We start from the raw sequence: 23,920 nt of genomic DNA, 5'->3' as shown, positions 1-23,920 counted from the left end.
GATCTTAGTTCCCCAATCAGGGATCAAACCCACACCCCCTGAATTGGAAGTGTGGAATCTTAACCACTGGGACCACCAGGGAAGTCCCCAGAATTTAAATGCTTGATAGTTTGTTCATCATGGGCTCTTGGGCATTTCTTTTGACTTTCTAAAATATTGCAGGAATGGGACTTCCCTGGCAGTTCAGACTTCCCTGGCGGTCCAGTCGTTAAGACTTCGCCTTTCAATGCAAGGGGCGCGGGTTTGATCCCTGCTTGAGGAGCTAAAATCTCACATGTCTCAAGGCCAAAAACTCAAAAAAAACATAAAACAGAAGCAATATCGTAACAAATTGAATAAAGGCTTTTAAAAATGGTCCACATCAAACAAAAATAAAATCTTTTAAAAAAAACTGCAGAAAATACTAGACATTGGGGTAAAATGCTATTTATCTCGACTACTGAGGGGTCTGACACTCCCCGAATTTGTATCTCAGCAAGTGCCTCGATCTCCTCACCCTAGTCCTGCTCCTCCTCCCAGAGGTCTCTGCTGAATGCAAGTTGAAGGTTTGGAAAGATTCCAGCTTGTGTCTTCAGCATCCTTACCTGCTTCCCTTGCTCACCAAACACCCTAACCAACACGTGCCTCTCTACTCACCCACACACGTGAGACCAGTGCTTGCCCATTAGACACCTTTGAGCGAATTTTTAGATACCTCTTCCTCAACAGACTTCACTTCCATCTGTCAGAAAAGCATTGCAATAATATACTTAATGATCTCACTCAAAGAAAGCACTTATGACTCCCTGACAAAAAATTGTCATCATTAACACACAAATCTGTCATGTCTGCAATGTGAATGGTGCCACTTAGATGCAGAGCCCTTGAGCAGTGCGTGACCTGTGCAACTGTACAGAGCAGCCGTGTGTACACTCATTCCCATGTGCATTCTCACTGCACCTCCTCAGTTCCCACCACCACCTGTGCACACACACACACACACACACACCCCTGCCTCCATGACCCCCTACCCATTCCCATACATGACTACAAACCCGTTTTCAAATCCCAACATGACCCCACCTCAGTGGGTGATCTACAGCAAGTCCCTTTCAATCACTGAACCTCAGTTTCCTTGTGTGCAGAATGGAGCCTGTAATAACCTCCCTGAGAGGGTTACTGGAAAAATAAATAAAACGTTGAATATCTTTTCTAGCACATAATAAGCTCTCAATACAGGGCAGTAGAGGTAACTGACATTGTTGTCAACACTCCCCAAAGACAAATAGTGTTGGGAAGATTATGGCTTCGTAAAATAACCACTGTGACCGCCGTCAGAAACAGTGACTATTCTTCGTTTCTTTCCTGTTTCCTCTTGATATTGTCCTCCATTCCTGTTCCCCTGTCTCACTTTGTCCCTCTCCCCACCCTGGTCCTCACAGGGTCCTCAAGCACTCCGTGGATGCCACCTTTGAGAACCAGGGTCCCAGCCCTGGGTACCGCATGGAGATGTCCATCTTCTATGTTGTCTACTTTGTGGTGTTCCCCTTCTTCTTTGTCAATATCTTTGTGGCCTTGATCATCATCACCTTCCAGGAGCAGGGGGACAAGATGATGGAGGAATACAGCCTGGAGAAAAATGAGGTACCACTTTCCAGTTGCATCCCCACTTAAAAACTGACATCCCACCACACACACACACACACACACACACACACACACACACAGAGGAACAAGCTTCTGGGGCATCTGGGGAGGGTACAGCAGCATTCTCCAAGCAGAATACACTCTGTTTGAAGGGTAGCCCTTCATGGGGTTCCCAGAGGAAAGAGGAGTTGTATATGTATCAGTCAGTTTGGACTAGGTTATGATGCAGTAACAAGCATCCCTAAAAATCTCAGTGCCGGATATGCGCAAATGGATTGGCCTGCATATCCAGGCTCCCTGTCATCTTTGTTCTGGTTCCCCTCTGAGAAACTTTAGATTAAAAAAGAGAACAGCAAAACACATGTCACATCTCACATTTCATTAGCCAGAGCTAGTCACATGTCCATATCTAATTTCAGTGGGGCAAAGAAGTGCAGTCTCTCCCAGAGAGGGATGGAGAATATTAATGAATGAAAATCCAGTCCACCAGAGAGTATAAGCATGTCTGTTTGCCCTTCTAGAATCATCCAAGCTAGGAAGAGGACCTAGAATGCATTCCTCCTCTGCTCCATTGACCCTTAAGACTAAATAATCATTATTCTTCCCTGTCTGCCTCCCTCAAAGAGAAAGAGAAGCTAAACATTTGGTAAGAAGGAATGGTTAGGCTTCACAACATGGATGGACCTAGAGATTATCATACCAAGTGAAATCAGCCAGAAAGAGAAAGACAAATGCCAGATGATATCACTTGTAAGTGAAATCTAAAATACAACACAAATGAACCTATCTACAAAACAGAAACAGATTCACAGACATAGAGAACAGACTTGTCATTGTGTGGGGGGTGGGGGAGTGGAGGGAAGGATTGAGAGTTTGGAATTAGCAGAAGCAAACTATATAGAACGGATAAACAACGAAGTCCTATTGTATAGCACAGGAAACTATATTCAACATCCTGTGATAAACCATAATGGAAAAGAATATGAAAAGAATGTTGGTGGTGGTTTAATGGATAAATTGTGTCCAACTCTTGTGACCCCAGAGATTGTTGCCAGCCAGGCTTCTCTGTCCACAGGATTTCTCAGGCAAGGATACTGAAGTGTGTTGCCATTTCCTTCTCCAGGGGATCTTCCTGGCCCAGGGATCGAACCAGGGCCTCCTGAATTGCAGGCATATTCTTTCCTGACTGAGCCACCAGGGAAGCCCATGAAAAGAATATATATATGTATAATTGAGTCACTTTGCTGTGCAACAGAAATACAATGCTATAAATCAATTATACTTCAATAACAATTTTTTAAGAAAAGAAAGAATGAAAGAAAGGCTTTTAACCATTCAGACCCTGGTTGAAATTTGAGATTCGCCCACTCGGTAGCTGTGCCACCTTAGGCAAGTGGCTTAACCTCTCTGAGCCTTTATTTTCCTCATCTGCAAAGTGGGGCTACTGATAGTACCCACTGATCGTGTTTGCGGAGGGGATTTGATGAGATAGTGGGGGCAGTATCAGCATAAGTTTTGGCCGATGGTAGCTTAAGGAGCTGTAGCTGTCAGGAGAAGAAAGCATTCATAACGAGTTTATGGGAAACGGGAGAGGGTAAGAGAGGTGGACATCTCGGCAAGTGTGCCGGAGAGCTGTGTTGAGTGAGTTGAGGGGTGCTGGGTGTCCAGCCACCTCTCCTGCGTCCGGCCCTCACACCACCGGGCTCTCTCCCACAGAGGGCCTGCATCGACTTCGCCATCAGCGCCAAACCCCTGACCCGGCACATGCCGCAGAACAAGCAGAGTTTCCAGTACCGCATGTGGCAGTTCGTGGTGTCCCCACCTTTCGAGTACACCATCATGGCCATGATCGCCCTCAACACCATCGTGCTCATGATGAAGGTGAGCCCCCCTCCCCGAGTGCGGCTTAACCATGCCCCCTGCTTCCCTGCCCCACACACCCATCCTCCCCTAGCAAGATGGAACCCACTAGAAGTTTCCCAGACAGACCGCACTCTGTTGCCACCAAGCCCTTGTTCTTGCTGTTCCCACCGCCTATCACAAGATTCCCAGCACTCTATCTGGCCAGCCCCTTCCGGCTGCCCCTTCAGAGCCCTTCCTCTGGTAAGCCTTCCCTGGCCTCCCAGGACCATATGAAGTCTTAGCAAGCATCCTATTTGGTTTTTGTTTGTTTTATTTGTTCGGCTGTGCCACATCTTAGTCGCAGCATATGGGATCTTTAGTTGCAGCACAGTAACTCTTAATTTTGCATGTGAGATCTAGTTCCCTGACCAGGGATGGAACCTGGCACCCACTACTCTGGGAGCTCGGAGTCTGAGCCTCTGGACTACCAGGGAAGTCCCATCCTATCTGTTACCTCACATGTCACAATATCAGTATTGGGTTGTCCGACAATCTGCCACCCACCTGTGGGCCCCAAGGGGCTGAGACAAGTCCTGATCACCACTAAATTCCAGGGGTTCAGAGAAGCCCTGACTCTAAGGGAACAAGAGCCCCTTGATAAATGTGTGATGAATGAAATGAGGAGGAAAGGGCAGGTAAGGACCTTGTACCGCTTAGAGTCAAGGAGCCTCTTCAGAGTGAAAAATCAGAACCTTTGACCCTGTGCTTTGGAAACCAGAGGTCTGAATTTGAGCCCAGCTCTACCACTTAATTCACCACTGAATCTTGAGCTAGTGACCAGTGGCATGAGATGCACTGGTCATCTCCAAAGCCCCTGCTTTCCCTGTCAATGAAATGAGAATTATTTAAAAAATAGCACCTTCCATACATCTGGTGGGGATTAGGGTTGAATGACAAAATTCCTGCGAAGACATTAGCACATTTCTAGATTCTTAGAAACACTCCATAAATGTAGCTGTTGATTTTTTTTAACTTATGTTTTCTATTTCTGACTGCTGGGTTTTCATTGCTGCGCACAGGCTTTCTCTAGTGGCAGCAAGTGGGGGCTTCTCTTCACTGCGGCATGCGGGCTTCCTGTCGAGGGGGCTTCTCTTGTTGTGGAGCACAGGCTCTAGGTATATGGGCTTCAGTAGTTGCCGCTTGCAGGCTCTAGTGCGTGGGCTCAGTAGTCGTGGCAGATGGGCTTAGTGGCTTCTCGGCATGTGGAATCTTCCCAGACCAGGGATCAAACCCATGTCCCCTGCATTGGCAGGGGAACTCCCATCCACTGCACCACCAGGGTTGATTTTTTTTTTTTGAATAGGCATAAAAGCAGTGCCTGTGTCCACCTGAAAACTCATCTCTACAAGCAAGTGCTTTTATCTTTCCATTGTTAAGATCGTGAACAGTTGTAAACAAACAGAAGAGATAAAGATAGAATAGCACAGCCCTTCTCAGCCTGCTCCCAGATCATCTGGGCATCTTGTTAAAATGCAGATTCTGTTTCATCTTTTTTTTAAGTATTTTAAATGATAGCACGCTATTTCACCCTTAAATTCTTCGGTACGCATTTCTAAAAAATCAGAACATTTTCCCACATGTTCTTATACTTGACAAGATTAGTGTTAACACCAGAAGATCCATATTGAGTTGTCCCCAAAATGTCTTTTACAGTGAGTTGTTGAGCCAAGATCTAAGTGGCTACACATGGTCTCCAGTTTTTTGTCTTTTAAATTTCTGTCTTCTGCCCCTCCCCCCCGACCATTCCATGCCCGCCCCCACTATTAAGTTTCTGAGGAAACCAGATGAATTAAATGAAACTGTCTCACCTCTGGGTGCATTGGTTTCCTCCATCTGCCGCATTTCCTGTATCCTGGTGAAAGTGAAAAGAAAGTGAAAGTGGTAGTTGCTCGGTCATGTACAACTCTTTGTGACCCCATGGACTGTAGCCCTCCAGGCTCTTCTGTCCGTGGAATTCTCCAGGCAAGAATACTGGAGTGGGTTGCCGTTCCCTTCTCCAGGGGATCTTCCCAACCCAGGGATCAAACCCCAGTTTCCAGCATCACAGGAAGATTCTTTACCGTCTGAGCCACCATAGATTCCATATGCCACGGGGCAGCTAAGCCCTCAAGCCACAACCGCTGAGCCCACGTACCCTGGAGTCCATGTTTTGCAGCAAGAGAGGCTACCACAATGAGACACCCACACGCCACAACTAGAGAAAGTCCAAGCAGCAGCACAGACCCAGTGCAGCCATAAATGAATAAGTAAAAGTTTTGAAAATTACAAAGAGGATGCTGTAGACATCCTCCTGCATCACAAGGAGCCCCATCCGGCCAGGCTGTCCTGGGATCTTGGCTGTTACGACAGGGCTCAAGAAAGGAATTTTTGCTTTGATGTGAAAAGATGAGCCGAGCCAGTGAAGAGCTGGGCTGGGGCTCAGGCTGGCTCCACAGGACATGAAGAGGGAAGCCAAGTGTCCAAGCCCTGCCTGCCCCGAGGAAAAGACGGCCATGCAGCCACCCTGCACCCCTACATGTGCTCCCGAATACCACGCCCACTGTCCCCAATACCACGCCCACTGACCCCGCCTCTCTTCCTACTTTCTCATCTAGTTCTACGGGGCCTCTGTTGCTTATGAAAATGCCCTGAGAGTATTCAACATCGTCTTCACCTCCCTCTTCTCACTGGAATGTCTGCTCAAAGTCATGGCTTTTGGGATTCTGGTAAGTCCGGCCCTGGGGCTAGAGCTGTGGGTTAAAGGAAAGCCCGGAGGGGTACTGGGCGGTGGTGGTGGTCTCCCCACCTGGCCCCTCTGCCCCCAACCCCAGCGGTGACTTGAGCATCCCTCCAATGTACACAGATCCTATACACTTAGGTGTTCTCATACTTACCAAGTAACACCAAACTCTGTGCATATTATTAAATGATGTGATGAGAGAGGGTGATTATTATTTTGGAGATAAGGAAACGGAGATCCAGACAAGCCGAGTCCATAGCATTCAAACTGTTCTAGCCACAATATGCAGTAAGCAATACACTTTGCAATGGAGCCCAATACACAGAAGTACATGCATGCATGCATCCTAAGTCGCTTCAGTCATGTCCGACTCTTTGCAACCCCTGGAAAGTACCCTGCCAGGCTCTTCTGTCGGTGGGATTCTCCAGGCGAGATACTGGAGTGGGTTGTCATGCCCTCCTCCAGGGGATCTTCCCAACCCAGGGGTGGAACCCACATCTCTTATGTCTCCTGAACTAGCAAGTGGGTTGTTTACCACTAGCACCACCTGGGAATCCCACACAGAAGTACAGACGACCGAAATGAAATTTTCTCAGAATCCCTATCTCCCATTAGAATATACCCTATACGCTGCGGTTGTCTATTTTCTTGATTCCATGTTCCCAACCCACCCCCTTATTTTATTTGCCAGTCCCACAGCATATGGGATCTTAGTTCCCCGACCAGGAAAGCCCCCTGCAGTGGAAGCACAGAGTCTTAACCACTGTCCTGCCAGGAAAGTACTACCCCCTCTGTTTTATAATGGAATTCATGACCCACTAACAGTGCAAGTGGCCTTAACCCGAAGTCTATTGACCCCCAAAGGGATCTGTGGAGAGGGGTTGTGGGTGACGGGACCCATGAAATGAGATGTGAAAAAATTACACCTGTATTTTTCACCAGCCACCAATTGGACTTTAGAGTTTCCTTCTGTCTTAGAAGTAGACAGCAGACCCCCCAGGGTTACCAATATGATCTGTGCCACTGATACAAATCAGGTGTTCTCATACTGCATCCAAGAGGTTGCAGGTAAGTCAGCCCTCCATATCTGTAGGTTCTGCATCCGAGGACTCAACCCATTTGATTGGCAGTTGGTTGAATCCACAGATGTGAGACCTGAGGATATGGAGGCCTGCCTGTCAAGCACTTGAGAATATGCCTAGCCCACCTGCGGCTCGTGGTGTTAGCAGATGGAGGCTGGGTTCTCACCTCAGCTTCCTGAGGTGGTAAAAAGTGTCTTCTTTGGCATAAGACAGACCTCGAGTCTGATTGTATTCAGGCTGTGTCACCTCCCCTCTCTCTCCTCCATCACAAGAAAAGCCCATCCTCTGTGTCTCCCTCAGAAAAGCTCTTGCAAACCCCAAGTGCAAATAATGTGAGTCTGGAGACAGGGGGAAGCCTGGCATGTTTTGAGTGCCAAGTTGCTTTAGTCATGTCCGACTCTTTATGGAGACCCTATGGACTGTAGCCTGCCAGGCTCCTCTGTCCATGGGATTCTCCAGGCAAGAATACTGGAGTGGGTTGTCATTTCCTCCCCCAGGGGATCTTCCTGATCCAGGGATCAAACCCAAGTCTCTGAAGGCTCCTGCATTGCAGGCAGGTTCTTTACCGCTGAGCCACCAGGGAATTGAGCACTCAATAAATGCCAGGAAGGGTTACAGTAAAGCTCATCACTCCTTTCTCCTCCAAAGCAGTGATTCCCAATCCTGCGACCCAACAGAAGCACTTAAAGTTGAATGATGCCCCAGACCCACCTTGAGTTGTCCTGATTCACCAAGTGGGCTGGGAGCCCCTGAATCTGTATTTTTCATGAGGACACTCGGGGGAACCCAGCGTACAGTCTGGACCATTGACTGGGTCCTGCAGTGCGGACCAGCCAGGCGGCGGTAGGAACTCCACAGTCAGGGCAACTGCACCAACTCAAGAGTTCCAGTCCCAGGGGCGCCCCCTGTGGGCTGTGTGACGCAGAACAGGTCACAGAACATGTATGGGGAAGAAGTCAGTCTCTGGAGCACCCACGTGGTTGTTTAGTCACTCAGTCGTGTCCGACTCTTTTGTGACCCCATAGACTGCAGCCCTCCAGGCTCCTCTGTCCTTGGGATTCTCCAGGCGAAAATACTGGAGTGGGCTTCCATGCCCTCCTCCAGGGGATCTTCCTGACTCAGGGATCGAACCTGCGTCTCCTGCATCGGCAGGTGGTTCTTTATCACTGAGCCCCCTGGGAAGTCCTGGAGTACCCATACTTGAGCATGAATGCTGCCTCAGCCCCTTTCTAGAGGTGTGACCAAAAACAAAGCATTTGGCCTCTTTGCTCCTGTGTCTACATCTACAAAATGAGAGGACCACACACCCAGCCAGAGCTGAGGGGAGCATGAGCATGGACCCAGCTGCCCAATGCAGTTGTGTCTTGTGACTTTTTTTTTCCCAGTCAATGTTCTGGTGGCGAAGTGATGCAGTCTTCTAGGGCCTGGAACCCCATCTCCTCCACCCCTGAGAATCCTGCACAGTTCCGCACTGAGCCTCCCTCTTCAGTTTTAGATGAAGCCCCAAGTTCCCCATGTGGAATTTAAATGATAGAAGGGAACCTTCTAGTCCAGGGTCTTGAAGCATGTGGCCAGCCACCTAGAAAGTTGAATTTGTGGGCCCCCATAAGCAGAGCCTGAGACAAGAATTGAGTGCAAGGGATTTATCTAGAAGGTGACCCCAGGAAGCCTCATAAGGGAGAGAGGGAGTGAGACAGAGAAGGGAGGGCAGCCAACACAGGGTGTGTTGCTGAGCAGCTGAGCAATGCTGGCAAATGGAGTGCAGTTCCATGGAGGACCTCTGAGAGGCAGCAGAGATCACATACTCTGGTCATCTCACCCATGGTGAGGGAGCTGGGGTATTTATCCTCCAGGTCTCATAAGCCATAATGAAGAGCTGCTCCCAGAGAAGCTGTTAATTACCCCAACAAGTATGCTGCTACAGAATGACAAGGTTTCACAGTCAAATATGAGGACATCTGGGTAGGACCCTAGCAGCAGCTATATAAATACCCAAAAGTGCCAGTGGAACCTGAATTCCTGTCAATTCTAAAACAGCATCCATCTATTGAAAACATCCAGGCATGTATGCATGCTCAGTCATGTCTGACTCTGCAACCCCATGGACTAGCCCACCAGGCTCCTCTGTCCATGGGATTTTCCAGGCAAGAATACCGGCATGGGTTGCCATTTCCTCCTCCAGGAGACCTTCCCAACCCAGAGATCGAACCAGCATCTCCTGAGTCTCCTGCATTGGCAGGCAGATTTTTTACCACTGAACCACCTGGGAAGCCCTACTGTATACCAGACCCCACACTCACATGCATTATCAGATTGTTGTTATACCCTTATGTTCCATAAGAGGACCTTGAGGCCAAAGCAGTCCAACTCCGAGGACATTGGATTCATACATGCTAGAAGAATTTGATCCTGAGAAGCACGGCTCCAAAGCCCGGGTCCATCTCTGTGAGGCAGAGGGGCTGCTGCCGTGTGAGATGCTTAGGGGAGAAGCTGACTGCTTAGGATGGGGTCCAAGCTCTGACCCACCCTCTGCTTTTGTGAGAATGCTGGGAAAGCCTGTGTTTAGCGTGGGTCCCACTGAACCTTGAGAGAAGAGCTATTTGAGCCACACCCTTAGATCCAGACAGAGGTGCTTACTCATTGTGGGCTCAAACTATGTGAAACATTTCAGTGTTTTAACAACAACATGCTATACTGGTGTGTCCCAGTTGCACCAGAATCCAGCCCAGGGATGTATCAGTCAGGAGAGATCAAATTAAGCTGCAGTAACAAACAACCCCCACATTTCAATTGCTCCAATCAACAAAGGGTTTGTTGACACCCAGCAGCAGTGGGGGGTGGGGCTGTTTGCCTTTAGTTACTCAGAGATCCAGGCTCACGGAGCAGCTGTCACCTGGAACATTACTGGTCCCCAGGTCCAGGGTGAAGAGGGTTCTGGCGAGTACTGTGCTTGCCCAGAGGGGACTCACGCTGCCTCTTGTTCACAACCCATTGGCTATAACTGGTTTCACAGGCTTGGGTATAACTAGATCCACAAGGTGACCAGGAAGTGTAGCCTCACGTGTGTCCAGAAGGCTTCTGTACCCTCGTTACTATCTTCCTTCTTCAGATTAAGAAATGCAGGCCCAGAGAGGTTAAGTCACTGACCCACAGCCACACAGCTGGATGACAGTATAGCTGGGATGTGAACCCAGAGGCCATTGTCTTAGCCAGTTTGCTATAAGCACAGTCCTGATTCAGCGCGGTCCTGTTCACAGACCCTGGACTTGCCCAGATTTGGGTTCAAATCCTGTCTCTTCACCTCTGTGATGCCTGAGGTGAGCAACTTTGCTCTCTGAGCCTCAGTTGCCTTGTGTAAAACGGGTGATAATCTGATGGTCTTTGCAAAGATCCCAGTGACGTCAATAATGATGCATCCAAGGTTTCAGGGGACCCTTGGAACTCTTGGAGAATCAAGGCACAGCCCAGAAGGGCAGCCCTGTTCCCCGCCGACCAGTGAGGCACCTGGAGGGGCCCCCTCTGGGATCAAGCAAGCCACAGGGAGGCAGAGGGGGTCTCAGGGAGGGAGGGGGCACTCAGAGCACATGATATCTGAGCAGCAAGATACATTTTGCTATTGGATTGACTGTAACTGTTCCGGGCACTCAGACTGGTCTGCAGCTGTGCCTCTAATGGGCCCCCCGGGCTGGACACAGGGGCCAGCCCTGGAGCCCTGTGTTGGCATCTCTATCTTGTGGGTCCCCATTCTAGAATTATTTTCGCGATGCCTGGAACATCTTCGACTTTGTGACTGTTCTGGGCAGCATCACCGACATCCTCGTGACCGAGTTTGGGGTAAGTTTCCTGCCGGCTTCTCTCCGGGCAGTTCTTGGCTGGGCTGGGCGAGGTGAGGAGGAGGTCGCAGAGAAGCAGAGGGTCCCGACAGTCACAGCTGGCTCAAGCCAGCGCTTGACCTTGACCAAAGAGGGAGAAGTAGGGGGGGCCCCGGAATCAAGGCAGCCCCTCAGGAGGGCCATGTGCGGAGACGGGGGTGTCCAAAGCCCCCAGCTCTGCAGTGTGAATTCCCTGCATCTTGGCTACTGATGTATGAATAGATACTGTGGATAAGCTCATTGAGAAAACAGAGACACTTAAAGGATCTCAAGGCTGAGCCCTGCCCTCCAAACAGCACACAGTGTTGGGGGCCCAAAGGGAACCAGCTTCAAGTCTATCCTGCTTGAACTAACCATCTTCTGGCTCATGGGCAGGAGGGAGCCACCGCCCTCAGGTTAATGGGGGGACACCTTTCCCAGGACTTTAGGAGGGTCCCCAGGACATGTGTCTTCCTGTATCCCCAGGCCTGGCAGGTTCCCAATGTGGGGGTCTCTGGATGTCAGTGTGGTGGGCTGTGGGCCACATCGTCTTTCCCCCTTGTCTGGAAGATTCAGGGTCCCATATCTCCTGTCTCAGACCCCCTCCTTGGCTGTTTGCCAGTGAGCCCAGGCTTGAGGGCCCTTGGGAGGCTTGGGGGAGGGTAGGAGATCCTCACAGAGGAAGCAAAAGGGCAAAGAATGTCAGAGCCAAGGGCCAGGGGTGGTATCAACCTTGTCATAATAACAACAAAAATAAATAGTAGGTAACAAGAATCATGCACTCACTGTGTGCCAGGCACTGTGCCAAGCGTTTTACGTGGATTAACTCATGGTTCAGGTTGGGGGGGCTGAACATATAAAAGAATCGCTTTAGTGAGTTCAACTGAAGAGATCTGAAAGCAGAGACCGACCATTCACCAGCAGAAGGGAAGGAACCCAGTCACCGTGGGGAGCTGTTACCTGCCCAGGTGCTGAAGTCAGAGGGGCTACCTGGTGGAAAGTGTGGACACAGAGGGACGAAGCTCCTGTCAGAGACAGGGCCAAAGCAGGCATAGAGCATCAGGAGAGAAATACCCTTGCCTTTCTCTCCTCCCACCCTCTGTCTCCTGCCAGCCACTTCCATTGGCCAAACCCAGCCAGAAAGGAGCAAGGAGGCCAGAAAGCCAGCGTGATGCTCAGAACAGGCAGAGAAGAACAGAGAGTAGACCTGGGTGGGGTGAGGCCCAAGGAGGAGGGTGTTGCCCCATTTCACAGATGAGGAAACAGATGCTCAATGCTCAGGAAAATGAGGGACACACCTAAGGGCATGCAGCCAGGCCTGGTGACTCCTGAGGGCACACTGGTGTTCCCTGGGGTGTCCCTAACTGAGCCCCTGGCAGAAAGGGATCATCTGGGCCCCTTTTCTATCCTGTGAGCCTCGTAGAACTGGGAAGCTCCACCGAAGAGGGAGCATTCCCTGACTCATCCCCTAACACCCCCACCCAAGTGGTATTCTGGCCACAATTCTTTGCCTTCAGCTCCAGTGAACCAAAAGTTCCCCCTTCCCTCGTCTCACCCCTGACATCTTCCTCTAGAGAGGTCATGCCCAGCTGGGGGCTATCCCCATTGGGGTACCTCCGTCTGGCCACTGTCCTCTCCCTGGCAGAAAGCCAGAGCTTAGACCTCATTGTCTGTCTTGGGTTTTTAAGAGGCCTGGGCTCCTCCTGACAATCAAAATTATCTTGCCACCCACCCAAAGACAAGACAGCCTTGAGCCAAAATCTCTCTGGATCAAGAGCTTAGAAGAGGTGACCCACCACCCCAGTAGGGCAGGTAGAGGAAGTTGATTGAAGCTCTAGTTACCAGTAGAAGATCTGTAGGATTGGACCCCAATGGCTTGTTCCCCTGACTACAAGATGTGGGAAGGAAGGATGGGGCATGGTATCCAATTCAGGGATGTCAGGACTATTGTAGTAGTCAAACAGCCCTCCCTACAAGCTGCTTGACTTTGGGTAACTTGTATTACCTCTTCTCACCCTGAATTTGGGACTAACCTTCATAACCAACCTCACCAGACCCTTGCAAGCCTCGCATTCATCCATGCATTCATAGGAGGGCACATTAAGCGCCTGCTGTATGCCAGTCACTGGTAGAGGTGCTGAGGACAGAGCAAGACGGACAAGAATGCCTCCCCCAGTGGGCTGACACTCTAGGAGAGGAGAGGGCAACTTTGAACACATCAGAGTGCTTGACGTAAAGTGCTTGGCGCAGAACCAGCCAGGAATTAGTTCACGAATGGCAGTTATTATTATTGTTCTTGCTATTATTACTGTGAATGAACTTGGGATTGAGGTCTGTTAGGCAGCACCCCAGCCCTGAATTCTGATCACTTGGTGGGAAAGATAGAGGGTGGGCATTTGGACCCTTTTACTTTTAGGAGGATAAACTCCCAACCTGGAGGCAGGGTGGGGATGGGGTGGGGGTGGGGGGGTGGTCACCCTACTGAGCAAAGAGCCCTCAGCAGCCCCTTTATTCCTCCCAGGTAAGCCCACTAGGTCTGAAGGCAGAGTTCAGCCAGGCTGAGGCAGGGGGAGCCAGGCCATTGGGAGGGCAAGTCCCCAGGGTTTCGGGGGAGGGGGAGAGGGTGTGAGGCCCACTGGGCCTCAGCTGCACCCCCAAGTGGCTGGGGTGACGTGGGTTTGCCCTGCGTGCGATGGATAATGACTGTGTTTCTTGTCTTGTCTCTTTTCATGCCTGCTCTTTAAACTGTATATTGGCACAACGCCGTCTGAAAAACTCATCCAATCAAAATGCACTATGAAATTCATTTGTTCATCCATGACGTGGTCTGTGTGTTCATACACCAATGACTATCTCCCAACCCACCACCACCACCCCCACTCCCCGCCCGGGAACCGAAACCCATTGGTTTTTTGGCACTGGTTACAAATCAACCTAAAAAACGCTGAACACGCCTCCCCAACTGCCCCCGCCCGCCCGCTCCCCCTCCATCTTCAACATCTGCATCTAGAATCCGGTTGGTCTTACTTCTTTCTGAAGTCTAAATGCCTTACATTAACTGTGAACGCATCTTCTCGCATCAGCATTGCACGTCACGCCCTGGGCTTTTTAAACTTGGATGGCCTGATGCACCCTCCTATCCCCACTGGGTCTGTCTGTCGGTCTCTCCAAACCCTCCTGACTCCCTCATTCCTCCCTCCGCCCCTCATTCCCACAGTCTCTTTCTCTGGTTTTTATTGGGTTTCTGAGTTGGGGTTTTCTGTTGAGGTTGGTTTGTGTCTTCTGCAAAGAAAAGGATGGGTTTGCCCCCAGGCAGCGCCTCCCCTAGGACAGGCTGGCTGGCTGGGTCTCCCACCCCATTCCTCACACACAGCCCTGTGCTCAGGGCCCTTAGCCACTCTCACCGCTCCTGTCCCAGTTCAGCTCCATGGAGCCCTGGGGCCCCAAGAAGTCTCCCCCAGTCCCTCACCCCATTCCAAGCCCATGAGCCCTTCGGGCTTGAGGACCGGTGATGCACATCTCCAAGTCTGATGGAGGAGGTCTGAGGGACCTGCAATGTGTGGGCAAAGAGACTCAGGTGAGGGGGACACGGAAAAGCCAGGACTCAGGTCTGGCTGCTTCCAGATGGACCAGCCAGCTGACGCCCTCTCCTGGAGCCCTGAGATGCAGGGATCCTGTCCCCCTCCCCCACCCAGACACAGTCCCCACGCACACGTGCTCTCTGCTCTTGGCTGTGCAGCCTCTGACTCTCCTCCTGTCTTTCTCTCTGGATCCCTTTGCCGCTGTCTCTATCTCTCTCTCTTTCCCTTTCTCTCTTTTGCTCTTGCAGTCTTCCTGTCTTGATCCTCCCCCACCCAACACACCCACACGCACACACCCGCACCCCCACCCCGGATGCACCGTCTCCATCTGTCCCTCACCTCACTTACTCTGCTTCCTACACACCTGCACACTCCTCCCTCTGTTAAATCCCACCCGGGGACTTCCCTGGTAGTCCAGTGGCTAAGATTCCGTGCCCCCAGTGCAGGGGGCCTGGGTTTGATCCCTGGTCAGGGAACTAAGATCCCACATGCCACAATTGAAAGATCCCACAGGCTGCAGCTAAGACCTGGTGCAGCCAAATAAATAAATGAAAATAAGTATTTTAAAAAGAGAGAGAGAAGAAATCCCACCTGCCTCTGCCCCCTGCCCCGAGCCCCTTAAGGATTCCCCTCAATGGCATCTTTGCACCAGGATCTCCTCTCCCCTGCTAGCTAGCCATACATAAGCACTCACCCACTAGACACTTAATAATGAGCCCCAATTCAGTGCCCCAGATGGGGGGTTGGATAGAGGCAGACACCATCACTGCCCCCTCCCCTGCCACATCGCCTACAGTCGGGTGGTGGTGGGGGAGGAGGGTAGGCGTTGGTCAAATAAGCCCTGAAACACACTTGAAATTTAACTGTGTTGCACGCTGAAGTATAAGCAGTGTTAACAAGGTGGAGAGGGGGAGAAAAGGACATTGGAGGCCCAGAATAGCACATGCAAAGGTCCTGGGGCAGATCAGAGTATGCAGGGGACAGGTCTTCAAGTAAGAGGCTGTGGCTGGAGCAAAGGGTGGAAGAAGGCCGACCTAGAAAAACTGAAGAGGTCAGAAGGGGACAGGACTCTGGGGCGGATCTGGAGCAGAGGAGGTGTGATAGGAAGTGTGGTTACACCAGACGCTGCTGCTGCAGAGCAGGAAGTAGGAAGGCAGGGGTCTGGGCTGGAAGTGAGCACCAGGAATCCCAGGGAGAGATGACATCGGAAGAGGGAGGACTGGCCATCTGAGCAGGGGCCTCTCCAGGACCTGGAGATGGGTCGGGTCTGGGCTGGGGGTAGACAGAGACACCCGGAGGATTTGAGTCTGGCTTGAACCATGAGACGGAAGTTAGGGAATGCCGGGAGAGGGTCAGGTAATGGGAAGAGCACAAGTGGTTGCACATTAGGCTTGACGGGCACCCCAGAAGAAGTCAGGTAGGCAGATGGTTATAGGATCTGGAGTCCAGAGGCAAGATCTGAGCTGGAGATGGGCTCTTCAAGTGGCAGGATTTCTCTGGAGCCCTGAGGTCAGTGGTTCCCACATCCTTCTAAGCACTCACATCCCCTGCCTACAGCAAGCCTTCCAGGGCCCACATCCCTCCCTTTCAGCCTAGAATCAGGAAGCACTAGGCAGGGTTGGAGGAGAGGACTGTTCCTTCGTGGCTGTGGACAGAAAGATGGAAACTAGGAAGAAGGAAGTCAGAAGTTCTGCAAGTACCTGAAGGACTCTATGCAGACCCAGGGAGAGATGGAAGGATGGATGAGGGCAGACTAGAAACTTCCCCCTGCCCTGTCACCCAGACCTCTTTCACCTCTACCCCCTCCCTCCCCCGTGTGTCTCCTCTCTCCCTGGCTCAAAGAAGGGCAGCATGCTCTCTGCACGCGTCTCCCGTCAAAACTCCCTTGCTTCTCCTGCATGGTGGCAGCTCCCACCCCCTGCTCTGCCCCGAGCCCCCAGAGGCTGCTTCCAGGGCCTGTCTGCCTTTGCATGAATCCACATGTTATGCCCCGCCCCATGAAGGGATGGCTCGTACTCTGGGGGGTGGGTGGGAGGGGACTGGGGACACCTGGACCGTTGGCCCTGATCCCAAATGGGTGGCCGAGCAGGGCTGGGAGTCAGGTTCACAGGGCATGAAGGGTGACTCTCAGTCAAGCTGGGTTGGGGGGATTTATTTGAGGCACTCGAGACATTCTCATTGTGGTTGGGCCCAATGTGGTCAGGGTAGGAGCCCCACACCCTTCCTCCATCCTAAATGTCTACCTAAGGGTCAACTGATATGTCTCAGAGAGCATCCCAGACTTTTCTGGCAAACCCAGAGGCCTCTTGCCATCTTCAGAAATTCCTTGAACCACCCCTCCCATTCCTGCCTCTCATCTCCCAGGCCAGAGTTAGCTAGATCCAGTGTCTGGGAAACCCCCAAGAAGCACTAGGTAGATTGCCCATATAATTCATTGTCCAAACTTCTGAGGCCAAAAAGGTCGCTGTGACTGGGGAGGCAACCTGAATGACCGCCCCTGTGCCATTTGTGGGGTGAGGGCTAGGCCAGTTTTAACCCTGCTACATGGCCTTATCTAGAGCTTCTCCAAGTCCCCTGGTGGCCCTTCTGCTTCCAACCCACTGATCAGTGGTGGTTTCCGGGCCTGCCTGAAATGCCTCATACCACAAATGCCTCTGGTCCCCAAGCAGACACCAGAAGCCAGGAAACCAGTTCCATTTCTAGGATGCAGGAACCTTGGCGAACTGGAGGACACGTGGCCTGCTTCAAGGCGGGCAGCCACATCTGAGCCTCAAGTAACTGCTACCAGCAGAGGCAGCCTCAGGGTGGCCCAAAAGGCAGATTTGAGGGCAAAAAATCTGACTTAAATGGGCAGTTATTTTTAATTTCTAAAAGAAAATTCCTTGGGCCCGACAAAATAGTTTCCTTGGCCAAATTTGGTCCATGCGTGACTTCCAGTCTCTGGTACCCCAACAGCGCCCCTTGAAGCCCCAGCAGGCAAGCCCCTGGATAGTCAGGTGGGAACCATCTAGTCAGCCAGACCCAACAGCCCTGTCTCCCCACCCCCACCCCCACCCCACCCGGGGTTCTGGCTCGGGAGGGAGGAACTAGAGGCAGTGACTAGACCGGGGGCCTTTGAGCAGAGGCAGGGTCCACCCAGGGAGGTCCTGGGGGCAGGGACAGCCTCACCTCCCGGCCCCCAGCACCGGCCCCTCGGTGGACTTGGGCTGATGGCGAGCTCACCCACCCACGGGCGCTGCGTACTTCCTGCTTCCCGCAGGCCTGGTCCCGTGCTACTCCACCCAGTCCCAGAAGCTGAGAAGCCATCCCTGAGAGGGGGGAAAGGGCCCCAAATGCATCTTCTCCGACTCAGCGGGCAGCGAGGACTCGCCCTGCAGCCGAACAGCCCCAGCTCCCTCCCGTCCTCCCCATTCCCGCTCGCCAAGGGGGTAAGAAAAGATGCTCTTCCGCTTCTCCGATTGGCTCAAGCCGCTGCTCCTCTTGGCCGTGGGGTGAGGTCAGGGCGGGCAGGAGCGGGTGGGCAGCTCGGCAGGGCAGGGTGCCCGGTGAGTCCCACGACAGATGCATTTCTGGCCCGGAGCATAACATGCGCTCGGAACCCGCACACGTCCACCAGGCCTGAGCGTGCTGGCTGCCCCGCCCCGCCCCGGTGTTTGTGCATCGTACACGTGTGATGGATTCGGCAACTTGACCCGCTTGTGTCCTATCGTCTCAGTGCATTTGGTTGTTGGGAGAAACAAAAACCATCTCGATTTTTTTCCTGATTGGATGATTCGGATATATTTTCTTTCCTTGTTCTTTTGTTATTTCTTCCCCACCCCACCCACCCCCATTCCTTTCTCTTCCTTCCTTTTTCTTTCCTTTCCCCTTTGCGGGTGGGGCTGGCTGGGAGGGTTTATGCTTTTGAGTTGATGCCTTTTCCTCCCTCTCACCCTTTCTCCTCCCCATACCCTACTTCATTTTTTCGAGTTTTTTTCCTCCGCACCATTGCATTAGTAGTGCTTTCTCTCCTCTCCCTCCTTATTTGGGGTCTGGCTTGCTTTTTCCTGTTGGTTGGCTTCATGTAGGGGCCTCTGTGAGTGGTGACATCTCTGAGCCCCTGGGGGTGTGTGAATGGTCACCCCTCTTTCTCCATCTCCCCAGAATAACTTCATCAACTTGAGCTTCCTCCGCCTCTTCCGAGCTGCCCGGCTCATCAAACTCCTCCGTCAGGGTTACACCATCCGAATTCTTCTCTGGACCTTTGTGCAGTCCTTCAAGGTGAGCCCCAGCCCCTGCCCCTGCCAGGGCTAAGAAGAAAAATCAGGATCTCTCCCCCACCCCCACCCCACTGCCTGCTCGGGTTGAATCTAGAAATCATGTGGAAATGCCTTTATGAATATCATATACCTTACTGGGAATGTGTTATATGCAGGACTCTTTTCTAACTTCCTGCCCCCGGTATGTCTTGAGGGCTCCAAAGGGAATCTCCCAGAGCCACCAAAGATGCCCACCATCCCTGGCACCACTGGCAGCATGCGGCCACCCAGCCTGCGGGGGTTGAGCACTGGGACCAGTGAGGGAAACAGCATGGGTAAGGGGCACCCAGCACTATTCTTCATTGCCTTCCTTCCCACCAGGCCCTGCCCTATGTCTGTCTACTGATTGCCATGCTTTTTTTCATCTACGCCATCATTGGGATGCAGGTGAGTGCCAGCCCTCTAATGTTCCCAGAGCACTCCCAAGGAGGGCCACCCCGCTTAGGTAGGGGTGGGTTAGGAGAGCCCATTTCAGAGAGGCATCTCTGTAGGTTGAGTGGAGTTTTCCTGAAGCTTCTGGCACCCGTGGCCACTCCTAGTCATCACTATCTAATTCCCCAGGTGTTTGGCAACATTGGCATCGACGTGGAGGACGAGGACAGTGATGAAGACGAATTCCAAATCACTGAGCACAATAACTTCCGGACCTTCTTCCAGGCCCTCATGCTTCTCTTCCGGTGAGGCAGGGGCACGCTTTTATCCTTCTCTTCCGGCGGTGGGCGTGTCCCCGTCTTTCTCTTCCGGTGGGGGCGTGCCCTCCACCTTCTGTTCAGTGAGGTTTGGGGTGGGTGTGGAGCGGCCCAAAGACCCTAACAGGGCAGGAGCTGAAAGCCCTGGGATGCAAGCATGAAGGCATTTTTCAGGGATTATCTCATAGAATCTTCTTGAGCATCCTGTCAAGGGATTCTCGGCAATTGCACCTGACAGATGAGGAGACAGTCTTATAGACTCTGAATAGACTGATGAGGCTTGATTCTTAATTCTGATTGCACTTAGGGTTCCTTCATTCATTCATCAGAGGTTTATTAAGCACTTGTTATATTTACTGCTGTAAATACTGAGAACAAAGCAGAGACAACATTCTCTGCTCTCTGGATGCTTATATTTCCACAGGGGAGGCAGACAATCAGTGATCTAATTATAGAAGGCAGGAGGAGAAGGCGAAGACAGAGGATGAGACGGTTGGATGGCATCACCGACTCGATGGACATGAGTTTGAGCAAGCTCTGAGAGTTGGTGATGGACAGGGAAGCCTGGTGTGCTACAGTCCATGGGATCACAAAGAGTCAGACACCACTGAGCGAGTGAACTGAACTGAATTATAAAGGATATTAGGAGATAAAATTCAAGATTAAGAGGGAAATGGAGGCATGAAGAACAAGTAATATATGATTGCACTTATATGAGGTACCCAAAATGGGCAAATTCTTAGGGAAAAAGCTATTCAATATCAGTATTGTCAGGGGCTGGGGGAGAAGAGAAGGTGTAGTTAGTATTTAATGGGATACAAGTTTTCAGTTTGGGATGATAAAATGGTTCTGGAGATGGATAGTGCTAATGGTTGCCATTCTAAATGTGCTTCAGTTCAGTTCAGTCACTCAGTCCTGTCTGACTCTTTGCGACCCCATGGACTGCAGCATGCCGGGCTTCCCTGTCCATCTCCAACTCCCGAAGCTTGCTCAAACTCATGTCCATCGAGTGGGTGATGCCATCCAACCATCTCATCCTCTCTTGCCCCCTTCTCCTCCTGCCTTCAATCTTTCCCAGCATCAGGGTCTTTTCCAGTGAGTCAGTTCTTCACATCAGGTGGCCATAGTATTGGAGCTTCAGCTTCAGCATCAATCCTTCCAATGAATATTCAGGACTGATTTGCTTTAGGGTGGACTGGTTTGATCTCCTTGCTGTCCAAGGGACTCTCAAGAGTCTTCTCCAATACCACACAGTTCAAAAGCATCAATTCTTCCACGTTCAGCTAAATATGCTTATTACCATTGAATTATACACTTAAATGTTTAAAATTATAATATTTATGTATATTTTGTCACAATTGTTTTCTCATTTAATAACAATCAAAAGAAAGAAATGGAGTAATAATAGGTCTTGCCTCCCTTCAGGGAGATGATATTTGAGCGAAATAGTTGAGGGAGGGAGCCATGCGGATATCTGGGGAAGGGCAGTTCAGGTGGAGGTTATGATGCATGCAAAGGTCCTGAGGCAGGAGCATAGCTGTCAGGTTGAAGGACAAGGAACCCAATGCACCTGGAGCAGAGTAACCTAGGGAGAAAGAAATAAGAAATGACAGTCACTTAGAGAGAGGGAAGTTTTAAAAACATACCTGTATCTCCAAGCCAGATCACTTTAATATCAAATCTGTGGGAGTGGGGGGCATTGGCATCAGCATTTTTAAAAAGCATTCACCTTGGGCTTTAATGCACAGCCAAGGATGAGAATCCCCTCCTCTCTAGGCTCAAAGAGGAAAAACAGTGATTTACCTGGGACTCAAGCCCACATCTGTCCAGCTCCAGAGCTTAAGTGATTAACCTTAGCGCTCTGCCTCCCTGGGAGTAGGTGTTGGTTGTCCAGGGCTGCATACCCAGTCCCTGATGCCCCCTCTTTCCCCTCAGGAGTGCCACTGGGGAGGCTTGGCACAACATCATGCTTTCCTGCCTCAGCGGGAAACCCTGTGATAAGAACTCTGGCATCCTGACTCACGAGTGCGGCAATGAATTTGCTTATTTTTACTTCGTTTCCTTCATCTTCCTCTGCTCATTTCTGGTGAGTCCATGGACATGTATAGGAAAGCTTCCTAGACCTGGATCCCTCCCAAAGGTGTGAATTCTCTGGAATGTGGCTGTCACACACTTTTTACCTCCAAGACGTCTCTGGACCAGTCCCCGATTAGGTTAACCAGGGTTTCTCACCCATGACACTCGTGACACTGGGGGGCTGGATCATTCTCTGATGAAGGTTGTTCTGTGCATGCTAGCATCCCTGGCCTTGATCCACTAGGTGGCAGGATCACATGCCCCACCACTCTCCCAGTTATGACAACCAAAGATGTCTCCAGACATTATCAAGTATCCCCTGAAGGAGGGAGCAGAATCTCCCCCTTTTGAGACATGCCGTGCATGCTGAGAGAAAAACTAATGGAGCTCAGAGCTGGCCCCAGGTCCCATCTAGCTGAGCTGTAGGAGCCTCCCGCCTGCCCTCTGAAAGGTGTGTTCCTTCCTCTCTATGATCAGGAGGCAGGAAAAAGTCAGCCACAGGAACACTCTCTGGAGGCTGTAGGGCTTTGCAAAAAAAAAAATTGAAGGGTTTTCACTAGTAAAAGATGAGTTTGTTAAAAGGAGGAATCTCCTCAGACCTGAGAATGTAACTCACTGTAAGACTGCAAAAAGGAACCAGGAATGAAAAAAATCTATATCAGGAACCTCCATCCTGTTCTCTCTTTCTCTCGCACTCTCTCTGGGGTCTCATCTCAGCAAATCTTTTCTTGTTTTTTCCACTCTTCCTGGAATGCTTTGAACACAGTCAGAAGAACTGAAACGATCTAGGTATTTCAGGCAGAGGGGATTTTACATAGGGATTGGCTACACAGGGTTGAAAGGGCAAACAGACAACACTGAAATCACCAGGGATTAGCCGCGGCAGGAAGGCCAGGGCTGGGGCATTAAAAGGAAGAGAGGGTGTTGACTGCCAACTCAGCCACCCCTAGCACCCCTGCCCTGGCATGCTTGAAGGAGTTCTGGCACCCTAGCTGTGTGCTGCCCCTGGACAACTGAAGACTGCGTTCTGTGGCTGCTGTCACAAAGAACCACAAACTTGATGGCTGAAAACAACACAGATTTTCTCCTGCCACAGTTCTGGAGGCTAGAAGTCTGACCATGGTATTGGCAGGGCCATGATCCCTCCAGAGCGGTTAGGAGAGGCTCCTTCCTGGCCTCTTGCAGCCTCTGAGGGCCACACGTGTTCCTTGATTGTGGAAGCATCACTCCAGTCACTGCCTCTGCCCTCACATGGTCTTCTTCATGTGTGTCTGTGTCCAGATTTCCCTCTTATGAGGACAACAGTCACGTGGAATTTAGCCCACCTTGATCCAGTGTGATCTCATCTTAAACTGACGATGAGAGTACAAAGACCATTTTTTCCAAATAAAGTCACATTCGCAGGAACTGGGGGCCAGGATTTGATTGTATCTCTTGGGGACACAGTTCAGTCCGCAACACAGAGCCACGTGGGAAGCAGAAGGAGTCTCCTCTCCTCCTAGTCTCTCCTCCCCAGGTTGGCCTCCCTCCCACCCGTGGCTCCTGCTGGCAGGATGTAAGCTGCCCAAGGAGTATGCGAGCTATTGTTTTCAGACCTCAGCCCAAGCACCAGTATCTCTCAGCAAAAGCCCAACACATCCACTCTCTTCAGACCAGCAGTCTCACATTGAGATACTTGCAGCCTAAGTCTCAAAGCATCCCCCCACCCCCACCCACCCTGAGTCCAGTGTCAACAGCCATTGACCTGGAGGGTCCACTGTTGTTGTTGTTATTGTTTTGTTGCCAGATTGTGTCCAACTCTTTTGCAATGCCATGGACTGTAGCCCACCAGGCTCCTCTGTCCATGGGATTTCCCAGACAAGAATACTGGAATGGATTGCCATTTCCTTCTCCAGGGGATCTTCCCAACCCAGGATTCAAACCCGTGTCTCAGCATTGGCAGGCGGTTTCTTTACCACTGAGCCTCCAGGGAAGCCCAGAGGGACCATTGCCCAGTGTCATATTCCCAAAAGAGAGTCTGAATGGGCCATCCTAGCTCCTGGTCAAATAGCCACCATTGTCTTAGTAGCTGTGGGTTCATATGGAGACACATTCAT

At 51.1% G+C, this 23,920-nt stretch overlaps 1 protein-coding gene across 10 annotated transcripts in view; it reads left to right on the top strand.

The window, feature by feature from the left end:
- CACNA1A (calcium voltage-gated channel subunit alpha1 A) overlaps window positions 1-23,920 on the top strand; it is a 387,084-nt gene that overhangs the window by 337,565 nt on the left and 25,599 nt on the right. For 9 of the 10 annotated variants that reach the window (XM_043466834.1, XM_043466833.1, XM_043466836.1 and 6 more), the window contains 8 exons: window positions 1,422-1,623; window positions 3,343-3,507; window positions 6,123-6,233; window positions 11,080-11,163; window positions 18,905-19,021; window positions 19,381-19,446; window positions 19,621-19,736; window positions 21,684-21,834. In XM_043466834.1, coding sequence (XP_043322769.1) covers window positions 1,422-1,623; window positions 3,343-3,507; window positions 6,123-6,233; window positions 11,080-11,163; window positions 18,905-19,021; window positions 19,381-19,446; window positions 19,621-19,736; window positions 21,684-21,834 — 1,012 coding nt within the window. The remainder of the gene's footprint in view (window positions 1-1,421; window positions 1,624-3,342; window positions 3,508-6,122; window positions 6,234-11,079; window positions 11,164-18,904; window positions 19,022-19,380; window positions 19,447-19,620; window positions 19,737-21,683; window positions 21,835-23,920) is intronic. The other variant, XM_043466837.1, reaches the window with a different exon arrangement.

The sequence above is a fragment of the Cervus canadensis genome, chromosome 4 (genome assembly GCF_019320065.1).
Source record: "Cervus canadensis isolate Bull #8, Minnesota chromosome 4, ASM1932006v1, whole genome shotgun sequence".
In the NCBI taxonomy this organism is placed as follows: Eukaryota; Metazoa; Chordata; class Mammalia; order Artiodactyla; family Cervidae; genus Cervus; species Cervus canadensis.
The sequence above is the reverse complement of the archived record's forward strand: the minus strand, read 5'-3'. Positions and strand labels throughout refer to the sequence as shown.